This window comes from Dama dama, chromosome 11, assembly GCF_033118175.1.
Source record: "Dama dama isolate Ldn47 chromosome 11, ASM3311817v1, whole genome shotgun sequence".
Taxonomy (NCBI): Eukaryota; Metazoa; Chordata; class Mammalia; order Artiodactyla; family Cervidae; genus Dama; species Dama dama.
This window is the reverse complement of record NC_083691.1, coordinates 37,728,230-37,744,226: the sequence shown is the minus strand read 5'-3', so window position 1 is coordinate 37,744,226 and position 15,997 is coordinate 37,728,230. Positions and strand designations below refer to the sequence as shown.

Below are 15,997 nucleotides of genomic sequence, written 5' to 3'. Positions count from 1 at the left end.
TGTGGTAGAAAGTTGTTGTTCAGTTGCTAAGTTGTGCCCGACTCACTGCGACTCCATGGACTACAGCACGACAGGCTTCCCTATCCTTCACTATCTCCCGGAGTTTGCTCAAATTCATGTCCATTGAGTTGCTGATGCTGTCTAACCATCTCATCCTCTGCCGCCCCCTTCTCCTTTCACCTTCAATCTTTCCCAGCATCAGGGTCTTTTCCAATGAGTTGGCTCTTTGCATTATGTTAATAGAAAGATAACTGTCGAAATTTCTGGCATGGCACACTAAGGCAGCTTTTCTCAATTCAGTCTGTTGTCTTGTAATCAATAGAAATTTTGTCTACATTCTAGGACTTAGTTCTTTATCAGTTTTCAACATTATGATTTTTTCTTTTTTTTTTTTTTTTTGGTCTTTCAGTGGGAAGTTACATGATACTACATTGGGAGCTACTAGCCAGATACCATTTTTTAAAAATATTTTATTTATTTGGCTGTATCGGGTCTTAGTCGCAGGACCTGGGATCTTTCACTTGAGCATGCAGGCTCAAGTGCTCTGTGGCACATGGGGTCTTAGTTCCCTGATCAGGTATCCAACTGCATCCCCTACATTGCAAAGTGGATTCTTAATCACTGGACCACCAGGGAAGACACCAGATACTATTTTAAAACTAAAATTGTTTAGTGTTTAACAAGGTAAAAATTCAGTAAAAATATTTTAAAACATCTCATAAAAAGTGAAGCCATTTTAAAATATCTTAAGATTCTCCCTATTTACTTCTGTATTGAAAGAGTAAATAAATCAGATTGGGGGTAGGGAATGTATTTTAAACTGCTTCACACATTATGCAAAGAAGGAACCATGAGAAATGAAGAACAAAAATAAAAATATCCCTGGATAAAATCCACATGTACAGAAGATGATTCAGGATGTTATAAATAACTCATATGAGGTAAAGCAAACATGCAATATTTATATATCATTCTCTGAAGAAGGGAAATATTTTATTAATCCTAGTTGCTTAGCAGATTAATAATAAAAGCTTAGTACATATTATCAACAAGTCCAACTGCAGGGCCCACAGAAAACTCAAATGAGTTTAAGGTGAGTTTGCTTCTTTTTCATCTGATTCATCATCCATAACCTAAAACAAACAAAAAAAGAGAATACAAGAATTAAGGAGTAGAAATTGCTATTTTCATGATTTTAATATTACTTGTTTACCTAAAATATTCTGCAACAATGCACACCAATCTAGTAAGAATAAATCTATCAACAGCCCCAAAGCACAAGGTTTGCATCAAAATCTGATATTCTAGCAACATAAAAGCCAACTGATATTCAGTTCAGTTCAGTTCAGTTGCTCAGTCGTGTCCGACACTTTCCGACCCCATGAACCGCAGTATGCCAGGCATACCTGTCCATCACCAACTGCCGGAGTCTATCCAAACCCATGTTCATTGAGTCGGTGATGCCATCCAACCATCTCATCCTCTGTCGTCCCCTTCTCCTTCTGCCCTCCATCTTTCCCAGCATCAGGGTCTTTTCCAATGAGTCAGCTCTTCGCATCAGGTGGCCAAAGTTTTGGAGTTTCAGTTTCAACATAAGTCCTTCCAATGAACACCCAGGACTGATCTCCTTTAGGATGGACTGGTTGGATCTCCTTGCAGTCCAAGGGACTCTCAAGAGTCTTCCCCAACACCACAGTTCAAAAGCATTGATTCCTCTGTGCTCAGCTTTCTTTATGGTCCAACTCTCACATCCATACATGACCACTGGAAAAACCATAGCCTTGACCAGACGGACCTTTGTTGGCAAAGTAATGTCTCTGCTTTTTAATATGCTGTCCAGGTGGGTCATAACTTTCCTTCCAGAGAGTATGCATCTTTTAATTTCATGGCTGCAGTCACCATCCACAGTGATTTTGGAGCCCCCCAAAAAATAAAGTCTGACACCGTTTCCACTGTCACCCATCTATTTCCCATGAGGTGATGGGACCAGATGCCATGATCTTAGTTTCCTGAATGTTGAGATTTAAGCCAACTTTTTCACTCTCCTCTTTCACTTTCATCAAGAGGCTCTTTAGTTCTTCTTCACTTTCTGCCATAAGGGTGGTGTCATCTGAATGTCTGAGGTTATTGATGTTTCTCCCGGCAAGCTTGATTCCAGCTTGTGCTTCTTCCAGCCCAGCATTTCTCATGATGTACTCTGCATATAAGTTAAATAAGCAGGGTGACAATATACAGCCTTGACGTACTCCTTTCCCTATTTGGAACCAGTCTGTTGTTGCATGTCCAGTTCTAACTGTTGCTTCCTGACCTGCATACAGGTTTCTCAAGAGGCAGGTCAGGTGGTCTGATATGCCCATCTCTTTCATAATTTTCCACAGTTTATTGTGATCCACACAGTCAAAGGCTTTGGCATAGTCAATAAAGCAGAAATAGATGTTTTTCTGGAACTCTCTTGCTTTTTCGATGATCCAGTGGATGTTGGAAATTTGATCTCTGGTTCCTCTGCCTTTTCTAAAACCAGCTTGAACATCTGGAAGTTCACAGATCACGTATTGCTGAAGCCTGGCTTGGAGAATTTGGAGCATTAATTTACTAGTGTGTGAGATGACTGCAATTGTGTGGTAGTCTGAGCATTCTTTGGCATTGCCTGTCTTTGGGACTGGAATGAAAACGGACCTTATCCAGTCCTGTGGCCACTGCTGAGTTTTCCAAATGTGCTGACATACTGAGCGCAGCACTTTCAGAGCATCATCTTTCAGGATTTGAAATAGCTCAACTGGAATTCCATCACCTCCACTAGCTTTGCTCTTAGTGATGCTTCCTAAGGCCCACTTGACTTCACATTCCATGATGTCTGGCTCTAGGTGAGTGTAAGTGATCACACCATCGTGATTATCTGGGTCATGAAGATCTTTTTTGTACAGTTCTTCTGTGTATTCTTGCCACCTCTTCTTAATATCTTCTGCTTCTGTTAGTTCCATACCATTTCTGTCCTTTATTGAGCCCATCTTTGCATGAAATGTTCCCTTGGTATCTCTAATTTTCTTGAAGAGATCTCTAGCCTTTCCCATTCTGTCGTTTTCCTCTATTTCTTTGCATTGATCACTGAGGAAGGCTTTCTTATCTCTCCTTGCCATTTTTTGGAACTCTGCATTCAAATGGGACTATCTATCCTTTTCTCCTTTGCTTTTCGCTTCTCTTCTTCTCACAGCTATTTGTAAGGCCTCCTCAGACAGCCATTTTGCTTTTTTTTGCATTTCTTTTTCTTGGGGATGGTCTTGATTCCTGTCTGCTGTACAATGTCACGAACCCCTGTCCATAGTTCATCAGGCACTCTGTCTATCAGATCTAGTCCCTTAAATCTATTTCTCACTTCCACTGTATAGTCATAAGGGATTTGATTTAGGTCATACCTGAATGGTCTAGTGGTTTTCCCCACTTTCTTCAGTTTAAGTCTGAATTTGGCAAGAAGGAGTTCATGATCTGAGCCACAGTCATCTCCCAGTCTTGTTTTTGCTGACTGTATAAAGTGTCTCCATCTTTGGCTGCAAAGAATATAATCAATCTGATTTCAGTGTTGATTATCTAGTGATGTTCATGTGTAGAGTCTTCTCTTGTGTTGTTGGAAGAGGATGTTTGCTATGACCAGTGTGTTCTCTTGGCAAAACTCTATTAGCCTTTGCCCTGCTTCATTCTGTACTCCAAGGCCAAATTTGTCCGTTACTCCAGGTGTTTCTTGACTTCCTACTTTTGCATTCCAGTCCCCTATAATGAGAAGGACATCTTTTTTGGGTGTTAGTTCTAAAAGGTCTTATAGGTCTTCATAAAACCGTTCAACTTCAGCTTCTTCAGCATTACTGGTTGGGGCATAGACTTGGATTACCGTGATATTGAATGGTTTGCCTTGGAAACGAATAGAGATCATTCTGTCATTTTTGAGATTGCATCCAAGTACTGCATTTTGGACTCTTTTCTTGACTATGATGGCTACTCCACTTTTGCTAAGGGATTCCTGCCCACAGTAGTAGATATCGTCATCTGAGTTAAATTCACCCATTCCAGTCCATCTTAGTTCACTGATTCCTAGAATGCCAACATTCACTCTTGACATCTCCTGTTTGACCACTTCCAATTTGCCTTGATTCATGGACCTAACATTCTAGGTTCCTATGCAATATTGCTCTTTACAGCATTGGACCTTGCTTCTATTCTATCACCAGTCCCATCCACAACTGGGTGTTGTTTTTGCTTTAACTCCATCCCTTCATTCTTTCTGGAGTTATTTCTCCACTGATCTCCAGTAGCATATTGGGCAGCAAGTTAATTAAAACATTGATCTCTGTTCCTTATTCCAAAGGAGGTTTCCAAAAGCAGAGTCACAGGTGGACAAAGAGGACTATCATGATGAACTGGTATTTCCTAGCTCTACTACTTATAGAATTGATTTTTTTTGTTTTTATTTCAAAAGCATCTTATTTCCCTAAGCATGGTCCTAGGGAAATATACCGAATTGTTACTGCAAAAATATGTATTAGAAAAATGAATCCCTAAAAAAGGTAAAGAAACTACACCTTTATAGTTGCTAGAAAATACACTAGCAACTAATTACGTTGGTCTTACTCAGATAAAAGTTCATTTTAAACCTTAGAAAAATATGAAGATTTCATTTCAAGGAAGTTAAGGAAAAATACTAATGAATACTCAACGGAAAAAATGAAAGGATTAGTATCTTTTCATGAGTTAATATATTACTCAGATAATAAAAACCAACTCCTCTGGAAAAGAAAAGGGTTATATAAACCTAACACTATTTTTTCTCTTAACCACACCTACTATAATTAAAACCAACTCAGGTTTATAATCCTACTGCCAATTCATCACCCAACCCTGGAAAAGTGAATAAAAACCTTCCTTTGTCAATCTAGCAAAGTGTTAACTATTTTTTAAAAAGGCATACAGAGGATAATGGGGGCCAAAATTAATTTTTTCAAAATCTAGATGAATCTGGTTCTGATCTGAGACAATCAATTAATTCCCTCATAGATTCTTTTGGGCTGAATAAAAAATGGATATTTACTTTCAGGGAACTGATATTTTTACATCCAATCTCAGCACCATCCAATCAAAAAAATTTTGTCAATCAACTTCTATCTTAGGCAAAATACTCCTAAATTTGGAATAATGTTTCTAAATATTTAATGAAAACTATGTAAAGAACAAGTACAACACACAAAGCTAAGTGTTACAGAAGAACACAGAGACCTAGGTACGATTATAAGTCTCTCAAGGAACTTATCCATTACCAGAAAGCTGAACGAGACACACAGAAGCTTTGCACCAAAGCAGAGCTTAACGCCAACTAAAGAACTAGGAAGAATTCAAAGAGGAGACGGCGTGTGCTGTACCACAGGGACAGGTTCCAGTGCTGCCCAGAAAAGAGTGAGTCTCACAGGAGCTGAGAGATGATGCCCTCTCCTTAAAGGCACAGAATTACCTGAAGCGTTTTTTCAAATTTTTAATTTCCATATACTCTTTCCTTCCTTGATAATAGCTCTCCATAAGTCCTTGCCTCTTGGTTGAGAATTACTGCAGTGAAGGTCACTATTACTGCTGAGAAAAATACTGGTAGTATATATTCCTTAGATATATTTGGGCAGGAAAAAAATGTTGACCTCAGGCTATAAATAAAGCTCTAAAACTCTATAACTGTACTTTGTACAACAAAGTGTGATTCTTTGAAGGGCTTCTTGCCTGCATGTTTAAGAACAAGAAGTATTTAAATGTGAAGCAGTGGAGGGGCTCCCCTCGTGGTCCAATGGATGAGAGTCCACCTGCCAATGCAGGGGACACAGGTTCAATCCCTGGTCCAGGAGGATCCCACATGCTGTGAAGCAACTAAATCTGTGCACCACAGCTACTGAGCCCGTGTTCTGGAGCCTATGAACCCCAACTACTGCAGCTTGCATGCCCAAGAGCCCATGCTTTGTGACAAGAGAAACCACCACAATGAGAAGCCTGTGCACCAAAATGAAGAGTAGCGCTTGCTCATTTCAACTAGAGAAAGCCTGCACACAGCAATAAAGACTCAGTGCAACCAAATATTAATCAATTAATTAAAAAAAATATGAAGTAGTAGAGCTCTTCCACTAAAGACTTGTAAATGTCATCTATAAAATTCCATGATGTTTCCCTTTCATAATTTTTCTACAGTCAAAACAGCAATACGCCCTCTCTTTCCCAAGTACAAAATGAAAGTGACTTATTTAATATTAACAAACTGTGTTACTAGAAAATAAATGAGGTAATATTTGGAAAACTGCTGAGCACATAGCAGGTAATTATTAGCACTAAGATAATTCTCAAAGAAGGAGCCTGATAATAATGGTAATACAATGATATAGCAGTTGAAGAAAATGTCAGGTCATGAATTTCTTTTCTTTCCAAAAAATTCATTTTAATACTAAATCTAAACTGTCATACAATATTGGCATACCTGTTCTACGCCTTCTACTTCTGGAATATAAAACTGCAGCATGTTCTGAATGCCATTTTTCAGAGTAATGATTGAACTGGGGCAGCTGGTACAAGAACCTTGGAGTTTCAGCTGTACAATGCCATCTTCAAAGCCTTTATAGATTACATCTCCTCCATCTTCCTGCACAGTTGGCCTGTAGACACAGATATATTTAAAATAAGTTTTTATTGAAAAAACTTAATACAACATGGAGCTTAGATTTTATATTAATAAATTCACAAAGTTAGAGTCACTTTTATAAACAAGAATAACAACAGTTAGTAGCTAGTCTCATTTGTAACTTTCAGATAAAATGCCAATTCATTCATACAAGAACTTTATCTGCTTATTGCATCTTAATCTTGTATATCATTTAAGATTTCAAATTTCCTAATAATTATACTGATTACCTAAGATATACTCATTCACTTCTTTTAAGTAAATAGAGGGAGACTGACATGTGCTGGCTTTTTTTTTTTCCAGTTAAAACTTTTCATTGAAATATAGATAATTCAAAAAAATGCATAAATCACATATGATCAATTCAGTAAATTTTAACAAACTGAACATATATATGTTCTAGACCGAGAAACAGAACACTGGAACCCCAGAAGTCCCCCCTATTCTTCCTTTTGACCACTCCTCCCAACCAAAGGTAGCCATTATCCCAACTGCTATCACCACTGACAAATTCTGCCTGCTTTTTAACTTTACAGTTTATAAACATAAATTCCATTTAGAAAACACAAAGTATTAACTTTTTTTAATCTGGCTTCTTTTTTCTTTGCAAGATTCGTCTACATTGTGGCATATAGTAATAGTTCATTCAATCTCACTGCTGCAGAGTATTCCATTAAGTGAATATGCCAGAATTTATCCATTCTTTTTTTAATATCTATTTTTTACTTATTTATCTCTTTGGCTGCTCTGGATCTTAGCTATAGCATGTAGGATCTAGTTCCCTGACCAGGGATTGAACCTGGGCCCCGTGCATTGGGAGTATGGAGTCTTAGCCACTGGACTGCCAGGGAAGGACTCATTCTATTGTTGATGGACATCTGGGTTAATACCAGCTTTTGGCTTTTACAAATGGCACAGTTATGGAGATTCTTACAAATGTCCTATGGCATACTAATAAAATACAACTGGGAATGTACCCAAGAGTGAAACTACTCATCAAGAATATGTTTCTGTCCAGATTTAGTAGCTATTGACAAATGGTTTCCCAAAGTTATTTAAACTTATATTCCTACCGGCAGTACACCAGAGTTCCTGTTGCTCCCGAAACTTGCCAACAATTGGTTGTGTCAGTTTTAATAATTTTAATCATTCCAGTGGATCTGCAGTGATATTTCATTACAGTTTTAATCTGAATATCTGTAAGGAGGTTGAGTACTTTTTCATGTTTACTGTCATTTGGTTACTGTCTTTCATAAATTGCCACTCCAGTGCTTTTGTGAAGAGACTGCCCCAGGCTCTATTTGATTGTCTCTTTCTTAACATTATGTAAGAGATTTTAAATATATTCTGACATACATATTATAAATATCTTCTAATCTGTGCTTTGCTTCTTTGCGGTAAGTGATATCTTTTGATGAAGTCTTATTATTACTATAGTCTACTTTATGTCTTTCTCTTAAGTTTTCTTATGTCTTGTAAAAAAAAATTTGCCTATCCGAAGGTCAGGCAAATATTCTATTTTAAATTTCCTTTGTGATTTCTTTGTTGACCATTGGTGTTTTTGAAGAGCACTGTTTAGTTTCCACATACATACAGATTGTGTAGATACCTTTTGATAACTGACATCTAGCTTAATGTAACTGTAGAAAATAATATTTTCAATGATTTCAATCTATATAATTTGTTCAGGGTTGCTTTATGATTCAGAATATAGTCCCATTTAGAAAATCTTCCATGTACACTTGAAAAAAATAAGTACTTTCTTCTTGTTGGGTGTAATGTTTCATGTGTGTCAATTTAGTCCGGTTTGTTAATCATATGTGTAAAACTCTCATATCTTTACTCATCACTGTATGTGTTTGATCTACTTGTTACTGAGAGAGATGTGTTGGTCTCCCACCATAGTTGTGGATTATCTATTTCTCATTTTAGTTCTGTCAAATATTCTTTATCTCTTCTGAAGCTGTTATTAGATGCATATGTTTAAAATTAGTGTATATTCCTCACAGAAATTACCCTTTTATTATTATGAAAGATTTCTCTTTATTGCTAGTAATGTCTTTAGCTATAAAGTTTATTTTGTCTGATATCTGTACAACTGTACCAGCCTTCTCTTATCCATTCTTTGCATGCTATGTATTTCTCCATCTTTCTACTTTCAACCTTTCTTTGTCCTTACAGTTAAGATATGTATCTCTTATAGGCAGTACATAGCTTTTTTTCAACAGGCAATCTGACACTTTTATTTCTTGTTAATTAACCTATGTATATTAACTAATATATTTGGGTTTATACAACCATCTTATTATTTATCATTTTGCATTATTTTGGATTAAACAAGTATTACTTTATTATTATTCTACTTTACCCCTCTATTGAATTTTGGTTATATGGTCTTTTACTATCGATTGTTTATAAGATGCCTACTTGACTTCTTAGACTCTAATATAGATTAGTGCCGACTTCCCAGGTGGCTCAGTGGTAAAAAATTTGCCTGCCAATGCAGAAGATGTGAGTTTGATCCTGGGTTAGGATGGTCCACTGGAGAAGGAAATGGCAACCCAATTTAGTATTCTTTGCCAGGAAAATCCCATGGACAGAGGAGTCTGGCAGGCTACACTCCATAGGGTCTCAAAGAGTCAGACATGACTGAGCATGCACAGCACAGCAAAATAAATTATACTTTTATTAATTCCCAGATAATGCCAAGAATGAAGAACACTTATACTTATCACCTTATACATTTTTGTCATGTATTTAAATTCTACATATATTAAAAAGCCTACAGGATATTGTGAGACTTTTTTTTGTCACATATTCTATGTCTATCATTTTTTTGGGCTGTATTTTCCATCCTCTTTTCTGTGCTTTAGCTGGATATTTTCTACTGCCCTTTTATTTATTTATTTTTCCTCTTTTTATTAGTTGGAGGCTAATTACCTCACAACACCTCAGTGGGTCCTGTCACACATCGACACGAATCAGCCATGGACCCACACGCATTCCCCATCCCGATCCCCGCTCCCACCTCCCTCTCCACCCGATTCCTCTGGGTCTTCCCAGTGCACCAGGCCCGAGCACTTGTCTCATACATCCCACCAGGGCTGGTGATCTGTTTCACCATAGATAGTATACATGCTGTTCTTTTGAAATATCCCACCCTCACATTCTCCCACAGAGTTCAAAAGTCTGTTCTGTATTTCTGTGTCTCTTTTTCTGTTTTGCATATAGGGTTATCATTACCATCTTTCTAAATTCCATATATATGTGTTAGTACGCTGTAATGTTCTTTATCTTTCTGGCTTACTTCACTCTGTCTAAGGGGCTCCAGCTTCATCCATCTCATTAGGACTGGTTCAAATGAATTCTTTTTAATGGCTGAGTAATATTCCATGGTGTATATGTACCACAGCTTCCTTATCCATTCATCTGCTGATGGGCATCTAGGTTGCTTCCATGTCCTGGCTATTATAAACAGTGCTGCGATGAACATTGGGGTGCACGTGTCTCTTTCAGATCTGGTTTCCTCAGTGTGTATGCCCAGAAGTGGGATTGCTGGGTCATATGGCAGTTCTATTTCCAGTTTTTTAAGAAATCTCCACACTGTTCTCCATAGCGGCTGTACTAGTTTGCATTCCCACCAACAGTGTAATAGGGTTCCCTTTTCTCCACACCCTCTCCAGCATTTATTGCTTGTAGACTTTTGGATGGCAGCCATCCTGACTGGTGTGTAATGGTACCTCATTGTGGTTTTGATTTGCATTTCTCTAATAATGAGTGATGTTGAGCATCTTTTCATGTGTTTGTTAGCCATCTATATGTCTTCTTTGGAGAAATGTCTGTTTAGTTCTTTGGCCCATTTTTTGATTGGGTCATTTATTTTTCTGGAATTGAGCTGCATCTACTGCCCTTTTAATACATTCCAGTACATTAATCTCTCCAACAGTATCCAATGTGACATTCAACCTGATGAATTCTTAAGTTTAGCTATTGTATACTTTAGTTTCAGAATTACTTTTTCTTATAGATTCCAGTCTTCTGATGAAATTCATCTGATTTCTGTTTTCTCTAATGTTTTATTCACAATCATTTTAAAGATCATGTCTGATAACTCTCACATCTAGTTTATCAATGGATTTGTTTATTTTCTGTTGGTTCAGTTTCCAAATTCTATGCCTGGTAATTCTGGGGACAATAAATGAGGACAACATATATGAAGAACAAAAGTGACTTGTGGCATCAGAGGGCAGACACACTAAAACCAGAATCACAGAAAACTAGCCAATCTGATCACAGGACGACAGTCTTGTTTAACTCAGTGAAACTAAGCCATGCTGTGTGGGGCCACCCAAAACGGTCGGGTCATGGTGGAGAGGTCTGACAGAATGTGGTCCACTGGATAGGGAATAGCAAACCACTTCAGAATTCTTGCCTTGAGAACCCCATGAACAGTAGGAAAAGGCAAATTGATAGGATACTGAAAGAGGAACTCCCCAGGTCGGTAGGTGCCCCATATGCTACTGGAGATCAGTAGAGAAATAACTCCAGAAAGAATGAAGGGATGGAGTTAAAGCAAAAACAACACCCAGTTGTGGATGGGACTGGTGATAGAAGCAAGGTCCAATGCTGTAAAGAGCAATATTGCATAGGAACCTAGAATGTTAGGTCCATGAATCAAGGCAAATTGGAAGTGGTCAAACAGGAGATGGCAAGAGTAAATATTGACATTCTAGGAATCAGTGAACTAAGATGGCCTGGAATGGGTGAATTTAACTCAGATGACGATATCTACTACTGTGGGCAGGAATCCCTTAGCAGAAGTGGAGTAGCCATCACAGTCAAGAAAAGAGTCCAAAATGCAGTACTTGGATGCAATCTCAAAAAACGACAGAATGATCTCTATTTGTTTCCAAGGCAAACCAATCAATAACACAGTAATCCAAGCCTATGCCCTGACCAGTAACCAGTAAGAAGCTGAAGTTGAACGGTTTTATGAAGACCTATAAGACCTTTTAGAACTAACACCCAAAAAAGATGTCCTTCTCATTATAGGGGACTGGAATGCAAAAGTAGGAAGTCAAGAAACACCTGGAGTAACAGGCAAATTTGGCCTTGGAGTACAGAATGAAGCAGGGCAAAGAACACATGGTCATAGCAAACACCCTCTTCCAATAACACAAGAGAAGACTCTACACATGGACATCACCAGATGGTCGACACTGAAATCAGATTGATTATATTCTTTGCAGCCAAAGATGGAGACGCTTTATACAGTCAGCAAAAACAAGACCGGGAGCTGACTGTGGCTCAGATCATGAACTCCTCCTTGCCAAATTCAGACTTTAACTGAAGAAAGTGGGGAAAACCACTAGACCATTCAGGTATGACCTAAATCAAATCCCTTATGACTATACAATGGAAGTGAGAAATAGATTTAAGGGACTAGATCTGATAGACAGAGTGCCTGATGAACTATGGACAGGGGTTCGTGACATTGTACAGCAGACAGGAATCAAGACCATCCCCAAGAAAAAGAAATGCAAAAAGGCAAAATAGCTGTCTGAGAAGGCCTTACAAATAACTGTGAGAAGAAGAGAAGCGAAAAGCAAAGGAGAAAAGAAAAGATAGTCCCATCTGAATGCAGAGTTCCAAAAAATGGCAAGGAGAGATAAGAAAGCCTTCCTCAGTGATCAATGCAAAGAAATAGAGGAAAATGACAGAATGGGAAAGGCTAGAGATCTCTTCAAGAAAATTAGAGATACCAAGGGAACATTTCATGCAAAGATGGGCTCAATAAAGGACAGAAATGGTATGGAACTAACAGAAGCAGAAGATATTAAGAAGAGGTGGCAAGAATACACAGAAGAACTGTACAAAAAAGATCTTCATGACCCAGATAATCACGATGGTGTGATCACTTACACTCACCTAGAGCCAGACATCATGGAATGTGAAGTCAAGTGGGCCTTAGGAAGCATCACTAAGAACAAAGCTAGTGGAGGTGATGGAATTCCAGTTGAGCTATTTCAAATCCTGAAAGATGATGCTCTGAAAGTGCTGCGCTCAGTATGTCAGCACATTTGGAAAACTCAGCAGTGGCCACAGGACTGGATAAGGTCCGTTTTCATTCCAGTCCCAAAGACAGGCAATGCCAAAGAATGCTCAGACTACCACACAATTGCAGTCATCTCACACACTAGTAAATTAATGCTCCAAATTCTCCAAGCCAGGCTTCAGCAATACGTGATCTGTGAACTTCCAGATGTTCAAGCTGGTTTTAGAAAAGGCAGAGGAACCAGAGATCAAATTTCCAACATCCACTGGATCATCGAAAAAGCAAGAGAGTTCCAGAAAAACATCTATTTCTGCTTTATTGACTATGCCAAAGCCTTTGACTGTGTGGATCACAATAAACTGTGGAAATTTCTGAAGGAGATGGGCATATCAGACCACCTGACCTGCCTCTTGAGAAACCTGTATGCAGGTCAGGAAACAACAGTTAGAACTGGACATGCAACAACAGACTGGTTCCAAACAGGCAAAGGAGTACGTCAAGGCTGTATATTGTCATCCTGCTTATTTAATTTATATGCAGAGTACATCATGAGAAATGCTGGGCTGGAAGAAGCACAAGCTGGAATCAAGCTTGCCGGGAGAAACATCAATAACCTCAGACATTCAGATGACACCACCCTTATGGCAGAAAGTGAAGAAGAACTAAAAAGCCTCTTGATGAAAGTGAAAGAGGAGAGTGAAAAAGTTGGCTTAAAGCTCAACATTCAGAAAACTAAGATCGTCGCATCTGGTCCCATCACCTCATGGGAAATAGATGGGTGACAGTGGAAACAGTGTCAGACTTTATTTTTGGGGGGGGCTCCAAAATCACTGTGGATGGTGACTGCAGCCATGAAATTAAAAGACGCTTACTTCTTGGAAGAAAAGTTATCACCAACCTAGATAGCATATTAAAAAGCAGAGACATTACTTTGCCAACAAAGGTCCGTCTGGTCAAGGCTATGGTTTTTCCAGTGGTCATGTATGGATGTGAGAGTTGGACTGTGAGGAAAGCTGAGTGCCGAAAAATTGATGCTTTTGAACTACGGTGTTGGAGAAGACTCTTGAGAGTCCCTTGAACTGCAAGGAGATCCAACCAGTCCATCCTAAAGGAGATCAGTCCTGGGTGTTCATTGGAAGGACTGATGCTGAGGCTGAAACTCCAGTACTTTGGCCACCTCATGCAAAGAGTTGACTCATTTGAAAAGACCCTGATGCTGGGAGGGATTGGGGGCAGGAGGACAAGGGGACGACAGAGGATGAGATGGTTGGATGGCATCACCGACTCAATGGGCATGAGTTTGAGTAAACTCCGGGAGTTGGTGATGGATAGGGAGGCCTGGGCGTGCTGCAATTCATGGGGTCGCAAAGAGTCGGATACGACTGAGCGACTGAACTGAACTGAAAGTGACTTGGGATTATATTATACTAGAAAGGGTTCATCCTATCTTGTGGCAGCAGCTTAACCCTCTGTGGAATTAAGTTCATTCAATACTGGCCTATAGTTTCATAAGACTTGGTCTACCTCTGGCTTCTCTCTTTCAACGGTATAGTCCTCTAGAGAACCCAACTAAGAGCCTGGATGTTCTCTGAGGCCCCACCCTCCTTGACAGATCCCAAACTTCAACTTTTATCGCTCCCAGCACCATAAAAGTGCCAAAATTCTGCTCAGGTTTTCAGCTGTCTTTTGTTTCACTTCTTAGTCTCTTCCCTTCCATAGCTAAAAACAAGTAAGTGCCTTGTGGGGAGAAGCTCTGAGTGCTAAGGCTTACATTTTTCTTTCCTCTGGGGTCTTGCTCCTTAAAGTCAAAGCTTCATTCTTCCAAATCTCAACAAATTTGCTGAAAGTTAACACAGTTTCTCTGTTTCTCAGTGGCTGCTCTTTGCCCACCTTCTCATATTCTAACCTCACACCAAGAATGAGTAAATACTCCAAGAGAAGCTTCAGTGTGCTTCCCCTCTCTACACAATCTTATTTGCTTTGGCAGTTATATCATACTGTCCAACAACAAACTTTTTGTGTATTTTACCTAGATTCTTTTGGAACTCTCAGCAGGACCGTTGGTTTACTATAAGCAAAAGTGGGGCAGCAGCCTGAAAAGAGGTACTCCTTCTCTCCTCACAGTCCTCCCAAACACTGTTAAGTCATTTTCTTCTAAGAAATTTGGTATTATAATAATATCAAATCGAAATAGTGACCATGAAAGATAAATTACATCAATTATTGACTATATTTAGACAGAGTGTTATAAATTTTGGAGGGACCTTTCCTGGTGTCTCAGATGGTAAAGAAACTACAGACTTTAAAATTCAATTTCTATGGTTACCTACTTTGTTTACATTAACTTATACTTGTTTTGGAACTCTACTACAGAGTTCCTCTGTACTACTCAGAGATAATCAAAAATTTATTGCTATACTGTAGTATAACTGATCAGGTAGAAAGACAAACACATACCGTATTCTAGTATCTAACAATTCCTTAATCATTGCCACAACTTCATCATCATCTTCAGATCCTAGAAACAATTACAAATAAAACATATCAACAAAAGAAATTTTACATCCATGCAAGTACAAATATTAAAATAAAGTGATTTAACTTAATGTCTCATTAAAAAAATAAAAGCATAGAACATGTAACTTGGTATAGTGAAATAAGTAATATGGGGGAAATGGAAGGATCATTCATTTGATTTTCTGAAGAAAAACTAAGGCGCACTGATCAACATTTGGTGATAACTGTGAATATACTGAAATAACGTGATCTACTAATGGTGTTAGGGTTTTAATTTTTTGGCCAATACATTTGTAAACTTTCATCCTTCTCAAAGACTGAAAAGAAGCAAAGAAAAGACATTGTCTGGATCTTAATGAAAACTTTGAGACAAAAAGGCACTTTTTAAGTTTTTTTTAACTACTTTATAAGTTAAATTTTTAATCCCTCAATTTAGTGGTTTTCATGATGACAATCATACTAAGTACAGATATAAGCCTTATTGGAATTCTAAAATGTTCTACAAATCTGAACAAAAACCTGGTTTTTTCATTTTGTGTCATTTTTTTCTTTTTTAAAAAATTTATTTATTTAACCTTTTATTTTTAGCTACGCTGGGTCTTCACTGCTGCACGTGGGCTTTCTCTGGTTTCCGGGAGCAGGTGCTCCTATCCAGCGGCGCTGCCCGGGTTTCTCACTGCGGGGGCTTCTCCCGTTTGGAGCACAGCCTTTAGCGGGCTCGGGCGCAGCAG

At 38.5% G+C, this 15,997-nt stretch overlaps 1 protein-coding gene across 1 annotated transcript in view; it reads right to left on the bottom strand.

Moving 5' to 3' along the window:
• Window positions 1–942: 942 nt before the first annotated feature.
• Window positions 943–15,997, bottom strand: part of NFU1 (NFU1 iron-sulfur cluster scaffold) — a 31,111-nt gene continuing 16,056 nt past the window's right edge. The window contains exons 6-8 of the mRNA XM_061155140.1: window positions 15,207–15,267; window positions 6,494–6,668; window positions 943–1,133 (exon numbers count right to left, since the gene is read on the bottom strand). Coding sequence (XP_061011123.1) covers window positions 1,089–1,133; window positions 6,494–6,668; window positions 15,207–15,267 — 281 coding nt within the window. The 3' untranslated portion in view covers window positions 943–1,088. The remainder of the gene's footprint in view (window positions 1,134–6,493; window positions 6,669–15,206; window positions 15,268–15,997) is intronic.